The 21,645-nt window shown below is 36.2% G+C and overlaps 2 protein-coding genes across 4 annotated transcripts in view; both read left to right on the top strand.

Annotated features, from left to right (window-relative positions):
• The first annotated feature begins 2,505 nt into the window (after positions 1-2,505).
• On the top strand, positions 2,506-16,601 carry dsg2.1 (desmoglein 2, tandem duplicate 1). 3 transcript variants are annotated; one of them, XM_073855903.1, is made up of 15 exons: positions 2,506-2,704; positions 4,938-5,066; positions 5,745-5,906; positions 6,008-6,149; positions 7,050-7,213; positions 7,409-7,540; positions 7,646-7,831; positions 8,023-8,173; positions 9,751-9,919; positions 10,030-10,172; positions 10,805-11,026; positions 12,362-12,601; positions 12,748-12,875; positions 12,955-13,251; positions 14,361-16,601. In XM_073855903.1, the coding sequence occupies exons 1-15, from the start codon at positions 2,651-2,653 to the stop codon at positions 15,351-15,353; spliced, it is 3,312 nt and encodes a 1,103-aa protein (XP_073712004.1). In that variant the 5' UTR covers positions 2,506-2,650; the 3' UTR covers positions 15,354-16,601. The 3 variants fall into 3 exon arrangements, with proteins under 3 accessions (XP_073712004.1, XP_055042204.2, XP_073712003.1); XM_055186229.2 differs by having other exon boundaries at positions 8,023-8,245; XM_073855902.1 differs by having other exon boundaries at positions 8,023-8,260.
• Positions 16,602-17,651: 1,050 nt separating this feature from the next.
• dsg2.2 (desmoglein 2, tandem duplicate 2) overlaps positions 17,652-21,645 on the top strand; it is a 40,212-nt gene continuing 36,218 nt past the window's right edge. Inside the window, exons 1-5 of the mRNA XM_055187290.2 lie at positions 17,652-17,855; positions 18,686-18,802; positions 18,963-19,112; positions 19,421-19,562; positions 20,136-20,305. Coding sequence (XP_055043265.2) covers positions 17,805-17,855; positions 18,686-18,802; positions 18,963-19,112; positions 19,421-19,562; positions 20,136-20,305 — 630 coding nt within the window. The 5' untranslated portion in view covers positions 17,652-17,804. The remainder of the gene's footprint in view (positions 17,856-18,685; positions 18,803-18,962; positions 19,113-19,420; positions 19,563-20,135; positions 20,306-21,645) is intronic.

Genomic DNA, 21,645 nt, shown 5'->3' with positions numbered 1-21,645 from the left:
AAACAAATGTGTGAATCCCCATTCATTGTTCAGCAGTGGTGTCTGAGAAACTGAATTTATGGTGGCCTAAACAGTGCAAGGTTCATCTGAGTGGAGATCACATTCAGGATATTCACTTAATGTATTCAAATGGCTTGCTATTCAGTTGTTTCTATAGGGCCCCTGTTACCATCCTTAAAAAACTTTTAATGTCAGTCTGTTTTCCCTCTCTGTAGCCACTTGCTTTTCCTATTTGATAAACACATTTATAAATACTCAAACTATTCTAGTATGTGTCTCAATATTTCCTTAAAACTGTTTGCACATGGAGGTAGAAAAATACAATTCAAAGGAACACTAATGTATCCCCTTGTAATTTTTTCCTATCGCATTGCCAATTTTTTTGTTTATGTTCAGACATGAATCAAACTAACTCTTGTTACTTCCTATGCTATTTTAGCATTTTTGTATGCTTACTTTTTATGGTTAAAAAAGTCAAAATATTTTTTGCAATACCTCAGTATAACTTGTTAGAAATTAGGGTAACACTTTATAATAAGGTTGTATTTGTAAACATTAGTTAATGCATTGCTAATATGAACTAACAATGAACAATACTTTAACAACATGTACATTGTAAGAAATACTTTGCTGCCTTCAAATTTTTTGTTAAATCAACTCAGATTTACAAGTCATGTCAACAAAAATGAGTTGTCACAACATATAAAATTAAGTTGACTTTTCTCAACTTTATTCTCACCTGTAGTTATAACAACTCATCTCTAGTCAAGATAAATAATAGTAAGTTGAAATGACTTGTAAATCCAAGTTGATTCAACAAAAAGCTTTAAGGCAGCAAAGTTTTTTTACAGTGTATATGTTAATTTCAGCATTTACTAATCCATTTTTTCAAATGAAAAGTTGTAATTGTTAACATTAATTAAAATACACAATGAAATACCATGAGCAACTGCATTGACATTAGCTAACAGTAACAAAGATTAATAAATGCTAAAAGTTATGTGATTTCAAGTCAATTTAACCTTGTGATAAGTTGACATAACTTATAAAAACAAGTTGAAATTGTTTAACTTAATTTGTTAAGTTAAAGAAACATAAAAATATATATTGATTTAACATAATTTTGTTAGTATACGTTAATTACGGCACTTACTAATGTTAACAAATACAACTTTATTGTAAAGTGTTACCAAAATTAGCTACAAGAGTAAAATCATCTGGCAACCACTATCATGAGTTTACATCGAAACTACACTGTAAAAATACTTTGCTGCCTTAACTCCGATTTACAAGTCACTTCAACTTACTACTATGTATCTTAACTAAAGATGAGTTGTTATAACTACAGGTGAGTTGTTATAACTTATCAAGCTGACTTTTCTCAACTATATTTTATAAGTTGTGACAACTCAACTCGGTTGACATGACTTGTAAATCTCAGTTGATTTAACAAAAAATTTTAAGTAAGGCAGCAAAGTATTTTTTACAGTGTAGTGATACTGTATTTACAAATATATAAAATGTACATAACAAATGTATGGTATGAAAGCTAAATTTTAAATCTGAACAATGTAGAACAATATCAGGTTTGATTTGTGATGATGTTATTATAAGTCAGTCAACAAGCATAGACAGGTTTTACTGCTTAATACGATATCACAGCCAAACTTAAAAAAAAACCTGTAGTTTCATTATACTGAGATGATCAAACCGTGTAGACGGTGTTGATTCACACACATCTATTACAGGACAATAGACAACTATCTGATAATTAAATGGGAAAACCTTAAAAAAATGTTTTAGTTAAGCCATCTTATGTATGACCAGCTATCAAAAATCTATGTAATATAAGGTGTGTGCCTCTGAGAAATCCATTAATACTACTGTAGGTATTATTGATACACCCCAGTGAGCATTACATCTGGTCTTTAATTAATTTTAATGCAGAAAATCCTTGGTCGGCTCAACAGTGTTTCATCAATTAAGTCTCTATCTATACATTGCAAGTGAAACTCTGTCCTGATAACAATTTCACCCACTTCAGAATAATCTGGGTGTGTTTTACCACTGATCATTATACCTGTGATCAATATAATGTATTAAAGAATGTGTTTACTAAGTGCACTTTGAAATGATGACAAATTTTCACCAGACAAAGAAAAGTTTAGTAATAGCATTTTGCATGATTACAGACTTCAAGAATCGGTGTTTACTAGTAAAATTGTTTTCATGAATCCATGACACCCTCTCTATGATAACGTTACATTAAATGTAATTTTGCAAATGACTTAACCCCCATGACCCTCTCTCACTCTCTCTTTCCTACCCACATAAGCTAACTCACTCAGAATATGATTGAAACACACACATGCGCGCGCGCTCTCTCTCTCGCTCTCTCTCTCTCGCTCTCTCTCTCCGACGCACACACCCAGCAGCGTTTAGATCCTCCTTTCAAACCGCAAGGTAGGCTATGGGTGTGGGGAAATAATTAAAGAGTTTCTCTAAAACTTTGCACATCGATCTCATTCTCACTATTGTCTATCACAAAGCAGAGCAGACACATTTGGGCTCTTGTGGATTTTATAAGCAGGTGTTGAAAGCAGCGAAGCGGATCTCAGGTGATCAGGAAATAACACGAGCTCCTGCGGCCATGGCCCGGCGTATCTCGCCTGCTTTCGCTTTTCTCTTTTGCTTTGTTTTAGCGGTAAGTATTTTTACATAAATTAATATGATTTCTAATTTTAACACACTTCCTTACTGACTTCGACATTTCACCTTTAGTAACATCACTCATCGTTACAAAATAATTGTCATGATTTATCGTAAGCTAATACTGAAACTGCTCGTGGGTTGTTTTGGGAGATGGTCTGTTTAATGTATCGTTTATTTATTTTTTTGTTGTGTGTGTTTGTGAGGCTAACGTGAAAGCAATTCGCGGAACTGTCCGTCTAGCCTACTTTGAAATGAAGGGGAGTCAAGCTCTTTACAAATATTTTACACGTAGCAAACACGTCCATGTTATTCACTATATTTTACTGTAGATTATTACAACAACATAGCCTAAACTGTGCTGATGTCGCACTAGCCAACACTTTGGTTCAAATTTAAGTAGCCTAAAAAGAAATAATAAAGAATTTATGTACGCAGAATTACGGATATTTTTGACAACTGTTAAAGAGATCGCAAGTTTTATCATGGTTTACAATATTTAACGGAAAACTAGGATAACCATTGTAAAGGGTTTATTCAGAATACAGATTGTGATAAAGTCATCCAACTGGATATGCAACTTACGTTATACAGCCTATTTTTTTAACAGATCCGTTCAGGACTAAAATCCCCACCCTATGGCAATTGCGCATGTTTGCCATTTTACTCCGAAACTGAAATTAAAGGAGTAGTTCATTCAAAAATGAAAACTCAGTCATCGATTGTTAACAACTTATATTGGTCATAATCTGTGAAAGACAACACGAATGTTGGTTAATTTGGTGTTTGTGGCATTCATTTCAAACATTGCGTGACTGACAGCTCCCCATTCACTGTCATTGTATGGCAAAGACAGTCTTGACATTTATCCTCTTGTGTTGTATAGAAAAAAACTCGTATGGGTTTGAAATGCATTCAGGATACTTCACACTTGTGCTTATATTTAACAAAGAGGCATGTCTCTGGATTTAATATTTTTCTGCCTTATTAGTATACGGGTATGTTTCCTGATGTAGAGGGCTTCATTTCTATGTTACGCTGTATAGTTTTACATATTTATGGTTTATTGTTTTGGCTTTGTTTTGGATATTCCGCAAACATTAAGTCTGTGTACTTTCACTTACGTGTCCTCCATTTGGCGTTGCTTGTGTTTATAGTACCTTGTATTGCTGTGTCAGAAATTCAAAGGTTCATTTCACCCATTATAAAAGATATTATTATTATCATGAATAGGCCTTTAGGGTAGTGCATATGAATAATGTAAATGTGATGTTTCCATGCGACACTTTACACGTGTACAGCAGCAGGTCTGACATTATATATGCAAACTGGGTATAATGCGGAAATAAGTTTTGTAAAATGAAAAACAACAATTCTGTCATCATTTACTCACACTTAGGTTTGTTTGTTTTGCTGTAAACCAAGGGTTATATTTGTAATCAAGCAGAAAATTGGAGCACCATTGACTTCCATAGGAAAGAAAAAAACTATGAAAGTCAATCGTGCTCAAAAACGGTTTGGTTAACTTAAGTGTAAGTTCTGGGTAAACTACCCCTTTAAAATAACATTATTAGTAAGGTTTTCTTTACTTTCCACGCTGTGTGTTTGTCACATCAGAGTTTGTGTGGCAGCAGTCACCATGGGGAAACGGTTTAATAAACGTGCTAAATAATGGCTTAATAAAAAAATGCAGAACGGTTTGCGGAAGGGTTAGGTTTAGGGTTGGGTATAGAAAATACCACTAGCTCACTGTAAAAACAGGTAGACAGTGTAAAGGCATTGCATGCAAATAGAATACAAGATGGTTTCGATAATTATTTTCTTTTCCAGTCCTTGTGAACAAGAAGTTTTAGGCCACACAAACTGAAATATCTGACAACGTTTTTGAGGCAGCATATCAAAGTAATGGAAAGTTTTTTTGCATTTGGTAATCACAGGCCTTCAATTAACTCTAATATCATCGTAATTGGGTCATATTGGGTTTTTTGTGCTTCTGTTGAATAAAATAAACTTTACTATCTACTATCTATATACTGTACCGACAGGATGATCTTTATGTAAATGAGAATATGTGTGCAACAAAAGAGTTTCAAAGGAATCGACCAGCAAACACAGTATAATGCAAAGTCGATTCTCCCCTGTCCTGTTATGTATGAGTGAAGCGAGAAAGCTGGTTGTATTTCTGTCTTTACAACCTGCTGATCACTTAAACTTTTGTTTCTCTTCAGCATGTGTTTGAATCTGAGGCCAAACCTGAACACGATGTGGCCCTCCGCAGGCAAAAGAGAGAATGGATCATCCCACCTCAAATTCTAGAAGAGAATATAGATTACACCAAGAGAGAATTCATTGCAAAAGTAAGTGAGCCTTTCTTTGTGTTAAATGTGTTGTTTATAAGTACTGTTGTACAAAATAAATTAATGTCAGAGATTTATACCTGTAATAAATGTTTTTTTTCTGATGTTGTTGGTATAAATCATTTAATTTATTAATCTATTAATTGTTATAAATGTACCAGTATTAAACGTTTAGCACCCTAATGACAAAAAAAATGTCAAAACAAATATAAGAAATAAAGTAGCATGAGGCACAATTACAAAAATAAATGTTCAATACATTTGTGATGCCAACATTTATAACTCATTCATCTTGGACATTATCTAACTTTGAACAAGGGATATTTCTGGTGTTTGTATTAATTAGTGCTGGGCATAGATTAATCAATCTAGATTTTTTGCATAAAATATGAGTGTGTGTGCTGCGTTTAATTAGTATGTAAATACACATAAATTCATGTATGCATTTAAGGAACCTTTACATGTGTATATATATTTATTTATATTTTTGTATATTCTATATTATATAAAAACAAAACAAAAATTAAATATAAATATATATGTTCTGAAATGCATATATGTGTGTGAGTTTAAATATACATTATAATTACACACAGTGTAATGCGATTAATCTAGATTAATCTATGCACTAGTATTAATACATCAGATGATGTTAACATATACTTGTGATTAATTTAGATTCGTTCAGATAGAGAAGACCTTAAGGGGAAGAATTTGAAATACTCACTAAAAGGCATCGGAGCAGACCAGCATCCTTTCAACTTATTTGTGGTGAATCCTGAAACTGGACTTGTGAGAATAACAGAAATCCTTGACAGAGAGGCCATCGCCCAATATAATGTAAGTGAGATGAAAATAATGTGAGGTGCTGTAGCTTTAATATAAAAGGAAATTGACCACAGTCGCCCCAGGTAAAGTTAACCCCTCCCTCGCCTTCGCAGCTGTCTGGGAGTGCTACTTTCTTAGAAGGCGGTTTGGCAGAAACTGATATTGGATTGAGAATAAAAGTGAAGGACCAGAATGACAATCCTCCTGTTTTTGGTCCAATGGAACTTGGGAATGTAGATGAACTCAGTGCAAAAGGTGAGTGACACTATTTTAGAGCAGGGCAACTTAAGGCTACTGCAGTTATTTCAGCTTAAATGAGTAGTTTACTCTAAAAATAAAAAAAATCTCATTATTAACTTACCCTCATGCCATCCCAAATGTGTCTTTCTTCAATATAGCACAAAGAAGCAGAAATTTTACAGGAGCATATACAAGATTCAACATTTTTGAGGATCCAAAAAACACATACATTTATTCCTGTGTGTCCTTGAAGAAATTTTAAATGATAGCTAGTTACAAGACAAGCATATCTGAATTTTGCATTTGGTTTTAATAGAAGAGTTCAGATGCAAAACCCTCCAAAGGGGGTTGCACACCGGATGAGAAAGCCCTGTCGCACCCCACTTATAGTTTAACATTAAATAACATCATATTTGTCCCAAAGCATTAGCTATTAACATTGGCTGCTAACGTACAGTATATTTTGAATTTTGAAGTAGACGCTTTATGACTAAGCTCGCACTATTTAATGTACACGTCCGGTGTGAGTTGCTGTTGTCCTAGACTGCAGAACCTGCCCTACATGTCGGAGTATTGCCTACTACGCCAGTGGCTCCAACTTAGTGAATTTAAAGCATAACTATTTGATGAACATATAATATAATACATTTTTGATGATGGTGATGTTAAAAATAATAACATGATAACATAATAACAAACATGTTTTGACAAAAATGTTAAAAAATGTTTTTTTCTCCTTTTGCAACGAAACTCTTCAAATATAAAAGTATTAGTTTGTGCTGAGAAAGTCACATTCAAAAGGCATTAGAGGGCAGTATATTATTATTACTTTTTTGGGTGAACTATTCTTTTAAAATATGTAAGATTTGAGTGATTATATCTGCTAAAAATATATGTAAACATCAAATTGTACAGGTACACAAGTGATGAAGATTAATTGCAAAGATGCTGATGAGCCTGGGAACCCAAATTCTCAAATCAAGTATGAGATTGTCAGTCAGGAACCGGATGGGCAACAGATGTTTGCAGTTGACGATGATGGAGTGGTCCGTGTTGCCAATGAAAATCTGGATAGAGAGGTGAGAGATCACGATCGGTGCATCTGTCATAATGCACATGGGTTACTGATATGCAACAAGTGATGTCACATAAAGAGCCATGTTTTAGCACCAATATTTCTTTACTTCTTTGTATCAAGGCCATGTTTTATCAGCAGTGTAGATGAGCTACTTAAAGTGGGCCACCTTTGATTAACACTGGATTTCTCTTCACAGACCATTGATCAGTATGTGGTTGTGGTCAGGGCCATGGACCTGAATGGAATGCCAGGTGGACACACTTCCACAGGGACGATGACCATCAAGATTAATGATGTCAATGATAACGTGCCTGTGTTGGAAGGCCCGGTAAGTCAACACCATTCTACACTGGTTAAGTCTACACAGTATGATGTTGTTACAGAGTTTTAAGTAAATACATTATATGTTTAATGACATGATTTCTCTTTGTAGTTTGAAGGCAGTATAGAGGAGAACACGCAGCAGGTGGAGGTGATGAGATTTAAAGCAACTGACCTAGATCTTGAGGGGACGGATAACTGGGTGACGCAGTGCAATATTGTATCAGGCAATGAGGCCGGATACTTCAGCATTAAAACTGATCCCAAGACCAATGAGGCAATTCTGATGCTTGACAAGGTTTGTATTGGTTTTGCTTATAGATAAAGCAAACTGAAAACATGATCTCCTTATTAAGTATTAAGGTCTTTATAGTCCCTTAAATTTCTCAGTTGTTTTACTTAAGATGAAACAGAGAGAAATTTCCTCAATGCTCCAGATTTATATCTCTGAAATAAATACTCACTTGTATTAATTCCTTTCCTCCATAGGCTGTTGATTATGAGGATGTCAAAGACCTTAACCTTGGCATTGATGTAGGCAACAAGGCTCCATTCCACTCCTCCGTGACTGGTTCACATCAAGATATAACTATTGGCGGTGGAGGAGGCGGGTCTGGAGGCGGTGGAGGAGGTGGAGGAGGTGGAGGAGGTGGGTCTGGAGGCGGTGGAGGATCTGGTGGAGGAAACGGTGGTACATGGTTATCTTCAACCGGTTCGCAAAATCCAAGTAACCTCTTTTTTTATTTTTGGAATGCAAAAAATACTTTAACTTTAACTTAACTTAAAATATTTTACTTCTTATGACATATTTAATTATCGTTTTTAAATTTAGTTTTTAAACCCTTTTTGGATTAAGGATTAATTTAAACTATAATTTTACTATACTTTTTCCTTATTGCTCATTGTTAAGTCTCTAGAATCACTTATTGTTTTATGTTCAGTTATGTTTGAGATTTAGAAGTGGTTTTTAATATTTTTAGGTTTTGAGTGTTCCCATTGTGCAACGGGTGTGGTGCTTGTGCATAGGCTGTGGGTAGCCAATAGGGCTGTGTATCGCCAACAATTTCCCGATACGATACGTATCCCGATACAAGGGCCCCGATACAATGCGCATCACGATACAAGACTATTTTGAATTACATTTTTGTTCAGAATTTAGTAACATTATTATTATAATTATCTGTTTATTATACATTGAATAAGCAGTGTTGTAACAGTTGGGTTTTTGCCATTCATTTATTAGCTATTAGAAATACTTAAAATACCAGAGTTAGTACTTTTTAAACGCAGTTTTACAAAGATGGTGCCTTACTCTTGTCTCTTATTATTCTACATCTATGAATATATCTATAAACATGCAGTCAGACTTAATACTATTTAATAGAAACCAGATTATTAATGTGACAGTTATAGTTTGAAGTAGCTCTGTATCTCTTCTCTAGATGTACACTTTTCACATGCATATCTTTGTCGTGTTTCTTCTCAAATGCATTAGTACTGTTTTATAAGAGCATGGCTAATAAAGCCCTTTGCAGTAGTATAGGCTAAGATATCTGCGCTTTCATACTGAACTCATTGACTTTAATGCGCGCGCGCAAGAGAGAGAGCGCAAGTACGCGGCTCACTATGCAGACACGTACGCCAGCGAGACAGACACCCAAAGTGAAAGTATACCCCGCTACCTTTAACTCTACATGCTCCGCGGGACACATACGTCCTTTCCATATGGATCACGGATCAACAGCAATTTGTCACATTACTTTCAAAAGTGCATCCGAATCGATACGGAAGGTGCTGTATCGATGCACGCATCGTCAGGCGTCCATGACGATGTATCGTTGTATCGATATTTTGAACACAGCACTAGTACTCAATGGTCATGATGTGTTGCATCACTCATTAAGCAATAAGCATTAAGCTAATGACAGTACTGAGATCAGTCTCTTCTTAATTTCTGAGTTTATGACTTTTATAAGTCAAAATTATTTGTCTTATGTGTACTGCGTAAAAATATTGAGTAAATAATAAGTTTAGTTACCAGTAGTTGGAGCTTTATTAAATGTGTAGATTAAGACTAATTGTACGAGTGGATGTAAGAAATGCAGTTATTAACGACAACTCATTTTAAGTAACACTACTAGGTTAACACATAACACACCTATTTGAATTAGGGAGATCACTTTCCTGATATTAAACTAAACTTTTTTGATTTTACAGTCTATACTGTTAATATAAAAGTAAAAAACCAACCAGAAGGACCCAAGTTCATCCCTGGAACAAAGGCCATTACTGTCTCAGAGGATGGGGGGTCATTTGACAGTAAGAAGGTCATTGCAAGATATCCGGCCACTGATACAGACACGGGAAAAGAAGCGACCAACGTAAGGTAAGTGGAAACTTAAAAAGGCATTAAAATGTTAAAAGCAGAATTTTTTCAATTCACAGTTTATTTTAAAATGAGATGGCTTGAACAAACTATGTTGCCTTTTTTAACAGGTACGCTAAAGGATATGACCCAGATAACTGGCTGAGTATCGATGAGAAAACTGGAGCCATTACAATGAATAAAGCTCCTGATCGGGAGTCCAAGTTTCTAACTAATGGAACTTACTTCGCCAAGATTTTCAGCATTACTCAAGGTAAGTTTTATTGGTAAAAACGTTATGAGGAAAAAAGTTTTCATACTTTTTTGTGTTAAGATTTCTGTTATTATTCAATATTTATTTTTTAATTGAATAAAAGTCTTTCAATGCCTACTTGTGTACATTTAAAAAAGATAATTTAGTCTTTAAATAATGATGTGAAATGTGAAATGCTCACTTTTGACAGGGCATCCCATATTCATGTGCCACGTTGTTGCATTGCTTGGCAACAATAAACAGCGTATAGCCAAAACAATTGTTTTATTAATTATTGTTGAATATAAATATTTTTTAGTAAATGTTTTTTTATCATATTTATTTTACGCTGCATTGCATTACAAATAATATACTGCAATATTTGACAGAAAACAAAAAAAACATTTTAAGATACAATTAGCAGTTACAATAAGTGTCCTTTTTAGGCGTTTTTAGCCTTTTTCAGGAATACTAAGGGGTTAAAACTACTTCAATATAGTAACCATAGAGTTTCAATGTAGTGACAACAGGCCATTGCAGGTACACAAGCTGTCCTAAAAGTGGCGCCAATTTCACATTTAACAATAGCTACTGAAACACTTTGATATTGCACATATGTATTTTGTCTCTTAAAAATATTATTTTCCTTCAAGACTTGCCTTCTAAGACAGCAACAGGTACAATTGCTATCCAGGTTGAGGATTTTAATGACCATTGCCCCACTTTGACAAGCAAAAATCAGTCACTGTGCACTGACAAGGATGCGATCTTGGTTACTGCAATGGATGGGGATGCAGATCCTAATGGACCTCCATTCACGTTCAACATTGTCGATGATGGAACTAAGGGGAAGTGGACAATTGAACATTTAAATGGTATGTGTGTTCAAACATAAAGTGGTTTGTAGCACAACACTTAAGCCCCCTTTCCATTGTACATGACAAATGACGGCCGATAAGCCTGAAGTCATTCATTTCCTATGGAGAGTCGCAAAGGGGCTGCGTGAGGTGCCGACCATTTGTGGATGCGTAAATTTCGGATTCGTTTTGAGGGTTGGATCCGTTAAAAAATTTGAACTTGTGTGACTAAACTGCATGTGATATGCCGACCGGAAGTGATGTATTTCATTGTATTCCAATCACAAACTTTGTGTGAGGTGAAAATGATTAATCCTTTTTGTTTATCTTTATAAGTAACACTTGAATCCTTAAAAAAATTAATTACTGATAAGTAATACATTTTTAATTTGTGTATGTTATTATTTTAATCTTGTCTATATATGTTCTCTCCAAAAAATATTGGCAATCTTTGTCATATATGCATAGCTGTTTATTGTTTCATTAATTTGCTTTCATTTATTTATTCCACAATGGTAAATAGAATGAAGCCTCTTGCGCTGGAATGAGCTTCTCTCCCATATACGATTAAACTGAAACTTCATTACGACTGCCACTAGGGGGCGAACTCCGACTGTCGTTTCCGTATGTCGTGTGCAGTGGAAAGGCGGCTTTAAGGGCGCGCACATATTATACTTTTGCTGCGTCCGAAACCGGCTACTTCATACTATATAGTACGCGAAAAGCAGTAGGCGAGGCGAGTAGTATGTCCAAATACATAGTATTCGAAAAACAGTATGCGAAAAGTACCCGGATGACCTACTACTTCCGGTTAGATTTTGCAGCGTGCATACGATGGACACTTCACTATCCCATGATGCCCCGGGAGAGGAGTTATCCAACGAAGAAGACGACACGTCGCGGCTGTTCGCGCTGGAATCTATGCGCTGGAATGACATGACGTGATGACGACGTATGTCACGTGATGTCGCAACATGGCGGATGTAGTACGTCCGAATCTCATTCATACTACCAAGATTCATACTATACAGTACCTACTGTACAGTATGGGGTTTCGGACGCAGCCATAGACAACCAAATCCTCCCTACTCCCACGAAAGCACGCACTCTGTACTTCGATCGATCCGAGCCTGTGCACGCTTTCGTCAGTAGGATGCGATTATTTAAAAGAAAACAGGAAGTAAAGTGCTCTCATTAGGTGCACAATGACACATAGCCCTCTCACATTGCTTAGTTGATCTGTCGAGTGTGCAGCTCAGACATTCACGTAACCCTGCTGCGCACATCAAAAGGTTTTTAAGAAGGCAGATAAAGGTTGATGCTATTTTACATGCTGTTTATTCTTCTCCTCAGACACCACTGTCATCTTCAGAACCCATGAAAAAATGTGGCCAGGACAGTACGAGCTTACTGTGGAGGTCAAAGACCAGCAGGGACTCTCATGTCCAGTACCAGAGAAGCTAAAGGTGGAGGTGTGTACCTGTACAAATCAGGGCAGTTGTAATAGAGTCAACGGGCCCGCAGCGCGGAAGGGCTCCACGTTAGGATCTGCTGGAATCGGGCTGCTCCTTCTTGGTCTCCTTGCTTTATTGCGTAAGTCACTGAATTGTTTTACTAGCAGGTTTAAGGGTCATTTTAAGGGTTGAACTTTTTTACTACTTACAACAAGACTTTTCATTATCATTTCTCCACCGTTTCTTGGGGATATCCAAAATAAATGAAGTGTTTCTCTTCTACAGTCATACCCCTGCTGTTGCTGCTCTGTCAGTGTGGATCAGCTGGCTTTGTAGGTCCCTTCGCAGACATGCCCTATGACACCAAAGAACATCTCATCGCCTACCACACAGAGGGCCAGGGAGAGGACAGAGTAAAAATTGATTCATAACGTCTGCTTTTAAACTGTAACCCATTATGATTAAATACAAGTAAATATCTTTCTCTGATAGGATGTTCCAGTACTATTTGGCGATGAGCATGATGCTAGGTTTGGCTACACAAAAATAGGAGGGGGTGGTGGTGTTGCTTCAGGGCGTGAGATGTCAAGTTTGGCCGAAATTAATCAAGCTGGGGGCTTCATGGTGTCCTCTTCTGCAATGCATGGCAATAGAATGGGAATGTACAACAGTGGCGCAGGAATGTACAACATGGAATCGATGCAATGGAACGCCGGTATGGCAGAAGAGGCTGGAGGTTTCGACGGGATGGCCGCATCTGAGCAGTTCTTGGATGAGTACTATTCACAGGTTTGTTTGTGTATATATAAATACATACAACCAACCAATGTTTTTTTGCATGCTTAGAAAATACAGGAAATTTGTATGCAAAAAAAAAACTGTTTAGTGTGACCTTCTCTTACACTTAAACAGCAGAAGGAACCTGCAGGCTCTCTTAAAGTGATACTTCAGCCAAATATCAAACTTACCCCATTATTTACTCACCCTCAAGCAATCCGAGAAACATATGTCTATCATCTTTCAGACGAGCACATTTGGAGTTATTTTAGTGTATGTTCTTGCTCTTCCAAGCTTTGTAATGGTAGAAAACCAGGATCAGGGAACAACTTCTGACTTTAAACCCCCAAAAAGTGCATTCATCCTTCACAGTGGTAATCCACACACAGGGGTTAATAAAGGTCTTCTGCTGGTAATTGATGCAATTTTGTAAGACATAAAATCCAAGTTTCAAACTTTACAAACTGTAATAACTAGCTTTCGGTAATGACGCCATCATGGACTCACATTGGAGTTTTAGCGTAGTGAGCGTTCGTTGCCGTTCGTGGTGAATCGTGTCCAAGATGGGTCATTACCGGAAGCTAATTATTATATATAAAAGTTAAAATATTAATATTTTTCTTACAATATTGCATTGATTACCCCCAAAAGACCCTTATTTACCCCTTGGAGACATGTGGATTACTTCTGTGAAGGATGGATGCACTTTTTTAAGTCAGAAGTTGTTCCCTGATCCTGATTTTCTCCCATTATAAGCTTGTTAAAGCAAGGCCATTTACTAAAATAACTCCAAATGTGTTCATCTGAAAAATGATGCACATATGTATCTCTGATTGCTTAAGGGCGAGTAAGTCATTGGGTAATTGTGTTGTTTAGCTGGAGTATCGGTTTAAATAAACTAATCACACTAAATACTGACTTTTGTAAGAGGAAGCCATTTTGTTTGTTTATTTCCTGTATTGTTCGTTTTTTTTTTTTTAAGGAAAAGAGTGAAAATAAATTTGGATGGCCATTAAAGTTGGCTAAAACTACAAAGGAGATGGTGCCAGAAGACTTTTGCACAGTGTTGATATACAGTACATTCTCAAAATACTGATGCATTGCTCTTTTTTGTTTTACAGAAAAGCCGGGCTATAGAAGATGGTTTTGCTAAAAACAACATTCTGGAGTACCAAAATGAGGGGAATGGTTCTCTTGCTGGTTCTGTTGAGGCCATTAGTATGCTGGAAGATGACAACGATTTAGCCTTTCTCAATGACCTTGGACCAAAGTTTAACACTCTTGCTCAAGTATGCGGAGGTAAAATGACCACAGTTGAGCAAGATGTCCCCCTTCCTCCCCCTCCTAAACCTGTGGAACGTACTGTTGTCAGCAGCAATCACTTTGACTACAACAGTAGTATGGCTGAAAACACAGTGAACATGGTTTCTAATGCTTCATCATCGACCCGGGTGGAGAACGTGCTCGTGACGGAGAATCGCCCCACAGTGTATGCCAGTGTACAACCAACTACAACGCTTCTAGTGCAACAACAGCAGCCCATGTACTACATGGTCGAGCAGCAGCCAAGCACCGTACTGCTAGCCGAAAGGCCCGCCATGAGCTACGGGCAGAATATGTACGTGCTAAATGGCGGCCAGATGGGCGAGGAGGTTGTGCTTCAGGGTGCCAACGTAGCGTCGAGCCACGGCGAGAGAATGGTGCTCCTGGAGAGAGGTGGAACTACTCAAGCTGTCAACACTGGGGTGCTACAAATGGGTAGTTTGTCCGGATCGCAAGTTCTGCTGGTGGATGGGGGTGCCCAAAGCGGCCACGTCCTTCAGGGGACGCTGAAGAGGGGGGTTGCAGGATCTCAGGGTGTGGTGGTTGTGGAAGGTGGACAAGGGGGTGTGCTTCAGGGGTCTCTTAGAAAAGGTGTTTCCACTCATGGAGGATCTCAAGGTGGGCTGTATCATGTAGAGAATAGAGGGGGGTCAGGGGTCATTCAGGGGTCTCCTCAAAAGAGCGCAGGGTCAGTTAGTGGTAAAGTCGTATCGAGTGGGTCGACCCAACGAAATGTAACAACACAGAAGATCATCCAGGAGAAAATTGTGACATCACAAACCACCATGTAACAATGCAACACTGCTAGCCTACTTGTGCTGTTGTAACAGTGTTGCCAAGTTTTTAAATATATATCTCATGCCTTTCGAAAATCAGTTATCAAAATGATTGTATTATGAATATTTGAGCTCATCTTGTCATTACACTACAGTAAATCATGGAAAATCCAAATTATTGCTTGAGAAAACTGGTTTTAATGCCTTTGAATGTTTCTCTCTGTATTTGTAGTACATGATTTATATATATATTGTGCTACTCTCTCCAGGAGCACCATATATGTATCAATTTCATAAATATGGTATGTGATTTTGAATGTGTTTGTGGGTGCTCAGTTCTGTGTGTTCTGCAGAAGTTATTTGCAGATATAAGCAGGATATTCGGTCTTCCCGAGGCCCTTCTAGTGAAGTTCATGCAAATCTGCCTGAGCCCAAAGCAATTTTAATAATAAGCAGATATATGAGAACGCTTTGTTAAGTGTATAAACATTAGCCTAGTAAAGGGGCCCTGGAAGATTAGATCAGGTGCCAGAGATATAAAGTTACTGTAAATAAAGGTTCATGAATCACTTCTGGTATCAAATCAAGTACAACATATGTTTTGGGAATCCGTTATGCTTTTCATTAATTACAGTCTGCATCACTGAATAGCACTGGGATAGGTTTTTTTACGGTATTATATGATTTCATTTGTTTTCTCTTTGTCACTTTTGGTGGCCAATGTTTGTAAATACATAATGTAAGAAGTATAGATAACAGCTTGGGGTGTTTTTTGCACTACACTATAATTCATTAAAGAGACCAAACTTCTATTCCAAGCAATAATGCTAATACATATTAAATGAGTGTTTCTTAAAATAATAATATTTTATATTTTTTAAAGTGCTTGTACTTAATAATGCAAAAGCTAAACTGCATACCATTTCTTTTATAGTAGGAAGTAAAAGTTAAAACACTAGAGTGGTGTTGGGCTCTTTTGTTTTTGTTTGTTGTTGTCGTTTTTTTAGCTAAATAGTATGGGCAGTGGGTTTCAACTTTACCAAAACTGGACCCATTAGATGCATGGTGGAAAATAATGTTATTGCTTTTGGCAGTAAAATATAAGGAACTTTATATTTGTAGCGCACACCATAAATAGCTTTTTACTAAAAGGAGTTAAATAGGCAAAAATTTAAGGATATTATGTTTCTTTTATAAATGTTTCATATGTTTCACTTATTATGGAAATTGTTTTAAAGTACAATAAAGTCTTTTAAAAAGAAATCTGTGTCAGTGTTGCATAACTGAACATTTTGTGAACAGTGAACTAAACCAGGTAATGTAAATGTGGCCAGCCATTTTTATAACAATTTACTGAACGCTATGCATTAACTTACACAGAGGAAAGTTTCAGCAGCAACAACATAAACAATTGGCGTTTGTGGCACAAAATTAACTTTCGGTAAACTTTCGCAAATATTTACAAGTGCTTGGATCTATAATTTATTTCTGATGGTATAAAGCAAATAAATGACAAGTAAACTACCTTAGCTGAAATCAAAGCTAAAGCGATAAGTTACTGCACTGACTTACTGTATAAAAATAACGTAAACAATATGTTTGCAGCTACAAAAATATTAGTGACTGCCTGCCAAACCTTTTTTGCATAGCGGTGATCCATGCTTGCAGTCTCCCCTCGTCTTTAGGAAACCATATTATTTTTTTAAAAAAAAATGTACGTCAGTTTAGTCAGTCCAGACCGGAAGTTAATCTTCGGGCCATGCAACCGCGGCCGCGCAGTTGCGCGTGCGTCCGATGAAATCTTCTATATAAATTATAACGCTCAAGTGTCTTCTCCAGTTCAAAATATTGTTGCAGGGATATATAATTTACAATGTATTTAGAGTTCAGTTTATGTTTTTCCTGAGAATCAAACCCTTCCTCACTTGATCTACAGGAACGAACGTGACATGTGATAGGAATCAATAGAATCAAATTAATAACGAAATCCTTTTTTTTTCATTTTATATTTCTAAGCTATTTTTATTTCAAATTAATTTATTTCACATGGATAATTAGCCTACATACCAATAAGCAATACTGTTTAAATGTATTTTTACAGTATTTGGGATATTTATATTTCACCTGTCTTTATTTTAGTTTGAGAGAAATGGATAGATTTAACCAGTTTAAGCTGTACTTTACTTCTTATTCATACACACACATTACATTTATCCATTAGGCAGACACTTTTTGTTTTATCAGTACGTGTGTTCCTGGGTTCAAACCTATGACCTTTCCCCCTGCTAAGGCGATGCACTACCACTGATCTATACAGGAGCATGCAACATACCTAATGTAATATTGAGCCACCTTATTTTTGGGTGGAGTCAAAGATGATTTGAGTCAAAAACTCTTGCAGTTGCACAGTTTAGTATGTTTTGATGATAACAGTTTCACGAGGATTTGTTTCAGATGGCCTAAAATATGCTTTACTCTTTGCTGTGTCTGATCTTCTTGCTGTTCCTTTCTGCACAGGTATGTAGAAATAGATGATGAAAAGGCAACACGCATAAACCATATTCTTGCAATAACGTGTTTGTATATTGTGTTTGTAGTGTTTATAATGTAAGGAGAGTTTTGGTAGGACTTTTTGAAAAGACTAAATATTTACACTGATAGATTGTGGAAGGTTTTCACATTTACAGTACTTAATAATAATAATACAGATCAGATTTATTTGTATAGTATAGTGTTTTGTATTTTTGTGCGCCACTTTACGGTAAAAAAAATCACTTTTAAATATTTGTGTACAGTTTTTGACAGGCTTTAATAAACACAGTAGGTTGTTGACAAGGCAAATCTTTAAAAATTATAAAAATAAGAAAAGTTAGCCAGAAATGTTCAATTAATGCAAATGCACTCTGCAACTGTGCCATAAGCAATAACACCGTTTGTGACAAAGACAAATAATTCATACAAATATTCGTGTCAAAGCAAATCATTTTAATTAAATACTTGACAAATCTAAAAAATATTCAAATATAACAATTTCAGGTTAAAATATGCTCATGTTGTAACATTTAAATTACCTTGTGGTTTTTATGTAAAAATAAGTTTATTAAATCAAGTTTAAATGGATCCCTAAAACAATTTGTACAGTGTAATGAAATAATGAAAAATGTTTGAGGGTAAAGACTTGGGTTTAGAGGTAGGGTTATGGTAGGGGTTAGGACTTAGTTGTGATGGTTGGGGTTAGGATAAAGGGGTGGGGATTGTATTAAGTGTCATCACAAAGATAGCTGTACAAATATGTGTGCATGTGTTACTGTTACTCTTCATTTTACTCTTTATTTTGTTTGATCCAGAGCACTGGAGACTGTCGCATACTATCAAACAAGAAACGACACAAAAGAGAGTGGGTAATACCTTCTAGAAAAGTCACAGAAAATGTGGACTATACTCATGATCCCTATGTTGCCAAGGTAAGGCAACACCCCACAACTGCATGTACCTATATCACAATACTGGCTTTAGTATTTTAAAGTATCAGTTTGGAGATATCAGTCATTCAATTTCTTTTTTCTACATTTTATACACATGTTGTCTAAAAACGCAGTATTACAGCAATGCTACCTTTCATAGATTCGATCAGACATGAGCGAGCCACTGTACTACACTCTTAAGGGGCCAGGAGCTGATGAGCCCCCGATTGGCCTGTTTGTAATAGATGAGCAAAAAGGGATGGTTCGCCTTACACGGCCTCTAGATCGTGAGGAGAGAGAGATCTACACAGTGAGTAAAACATATTACACAAATTTAAAAAAAGAAAAAAAGCACATACTTTCCACAACAAACGAGTAATATCTTTAAAGATTTAATGAAATCCAATTTACTGATGACTGATCGCGAACTGTATGTTTTTGTCCAATCAAATGCCTTCTATTAAGCCCCGCCCCATCCTCTGCTACCTGCAAACATGACAGGAGCTTAGCAGTAATTTAACAACACCTATATTGGCTTTAAAAAGATGAGCTGTGCTTGCCAAGCAAATATTCTACTATTTTCAAAAATATAATTTTATTTTTATATGTTTTTTGTAGCTTAGGGCAATTGCATGGTTCAGTAATAACAGCATAGCAGAAGGCAATATTAAAATAAATGTCACAGTGGAGGACCAGAATGATAACCTACCAAAATTCATCAAGTCAGAACGAGGCCGCGTTTACGAGGGAAGCCCAGCTGGTGAGACTGATGTGCCAAAACTATTTTATCATATTTTATGAATGTGACCCAGTCTGTGAAATCCAGGCTAAAGACTCATAGGGGCGGTTTCCTGGACAGGGATTAGACTAGTCCTAGACTTAAACACTTTTAAGAGCTCTCCAAATGGAAAACAACTTGCACTTACATATCTTAAAATACATCAGTGCCCTTTGTTTTACCTCAAAATGCACACAGGCAATGTTTTAGTAAGGCATGTTTGTTAAAACTAGTTATATTTCCTAATTAAACTAAGGCCTAGTCCTGGATTAAGCTAATCCTGGTCCGGGAAACTGCCCCATAATCTGATAATGAGTTTCATTTTAATGTCAAATTGATTTGACGTGGCCTTACTCAGTAAATATTATAGACATCAAGGTTTTCAGAATGTTCTTTACATTATGTAGGGTGATTTTATCAGTAAATCACAAATAAAATGAATTTAGTTGGGCTTTTACTGACTGGGTTTTAAATGATATACCTGGAGACATTTATTAAATGTCTTTCATTGCTGATCTAAGATTATTTTTGTAATTTCTATGTCCTGATTTCTAGGAACCTTTGTAATGCAGGTTGTAGCCAAAGATGAAGATCAGCCAGGCACACTAAACAGTAAAATAGCTTACACGTTAGTCAAACAAGAGCCAAACAAAGGCAAGCTTTACTTTGGCATTGATAAAGACAATGGAACGATCTTTGTGAAGGACCCAACGCTTGACAGAGAGGTATTTACTTCTAATTATATTTGGAAAGTGTCCTTGTGTTTTTGTTCTTGTCTAACATGCATACCATTCAAAAGTTTTGGGTGACTTGGCTAAAATGTGTTTATGATCTTGAAAACATGAAGGAGATTCTATGCACATTTATGACAACTCTCCAGGGGACTTTCCAGGGGATGAAAAAACCCCTTGGAGAAAAACCCTCCTGGCTAGTCCAGGGGGAAAACTCCTAGGAGGAGAAAACCCCTGAGAGAGATACATATATATATTTATATATATAAATACTATCGTGGTATGTGAATTAAACTGGTTCTGCCGGTGGTCACTGGTCAGGCATTGGTTGGGCATCTCGTTGAAGGACGGTCAGTTGATCAGTGGTGTGATGACCTTCACAGCTGCAGGAACTGGGTCTGTTTGTTTAAGTCTCTTAAGTTTAGATTTAAGTTAAAGTATAATAAAGTTAAAATATAGATAAAGTGAAGTATAATATTTTGACGTGTCTGTTGCATTTTGTTAAGGTATTTAAAATGATTTGACATAGTATTAAAACTACTGACACTTAAATGAAAATGTAATGTAATGTTAACCCATAAAGCTAGGTAGTTTTTTAAGTTAGATAATTTTTCTACTATGTCATGTTTATGACAGATTTATGAGAAGTTTTGATGTATTGGTTTATGTCAAGTTGTCATACAATGTCAACTTAAACAATGTCATCTTTGCATTAAAATGACATCATTGAATGACACTTAATGACAGTTGTCATAAATGTGCATAAAATCTCCTTCATGTTCATAATGATCACGTGTCATGACAGTCTTATGAACACCCCTTTAAGTAAAGTGTTACCACAAAATGTTTTATTAAAAATGTTGTTGAAATGGATTTCATGCAAATAATGAAGAAAATGGCCAATAAGGGCCCAGAATAGATGGGAACTCATTCAATACTGTTTTTAAAAAGCATCCCACAGTGAGACTTCAAGAAGCAGAGTACATTTATGGAAATTCTTGGATGCTGATCAAATATATCTTATATAGTTTAGATTTATTGGGGAATAAATTTGTGTTATTTTACACACATATTTTAAGAATTTGCTATCTTTTTAATCTCGGCCACCCCGTATACCATGTATGAGCGGGTGTTGCACCATTACATTTAATAAGAACAATTTATAAGGTGCGAAGCCGAAAACTAGACATATATGATTAGCTTTTTTAACAGTCCCATCAATTTTGTATTTATTATCTGCTCCTGTATAGCTCATTGGTGGAGCATTGCAACATTAGCATTGCAAAAGTTCATGGGTTTGAACTCAGGGGGTCAAGGCAAATCGTACAAAAACT

This window comes from Misgurnus anguillicaudatus, chromosome 18, assembly GCF_027580225.2.
Source record: "Misgurnus anguillicaudatus chromosome 18, ASM2758022v2, whole genome shotgun sequence".
Lineage (NCBI taxonomy): Eukaryota > Metazoa > Chordata > Actinopteri > Cypriniformes > Cobitidae > Misgurnus > Misgurnus anguillicaudatus.
This window is presented reverse-complemented; position numbering and strand designations above follow the sequence as displayed.

Coding starts and splice junctions, on each gene's coding strand:
- dsg2.1 (XM_073855902.1), top strand. CDS start 2,651: ATGGCCCGGCGTATCTCGCCTGCTTTCGCTTTTCTCTTTTGCTTTGTT. Junction 5,907..6,007: donor AGGCCATCGCCCAATATAAT/GTAAGTGAGATG, acceptor TCGCCTTCGCAG/CTGTCTGGGAGTGCTACTTT. Junction 13,252..14,360: donor TGGATGAGTACTATTCACAG/GTTTGTTTGTGT, acceptor TTTGTTTTACAG/AAAAGCCGGGCTATAGAAGA.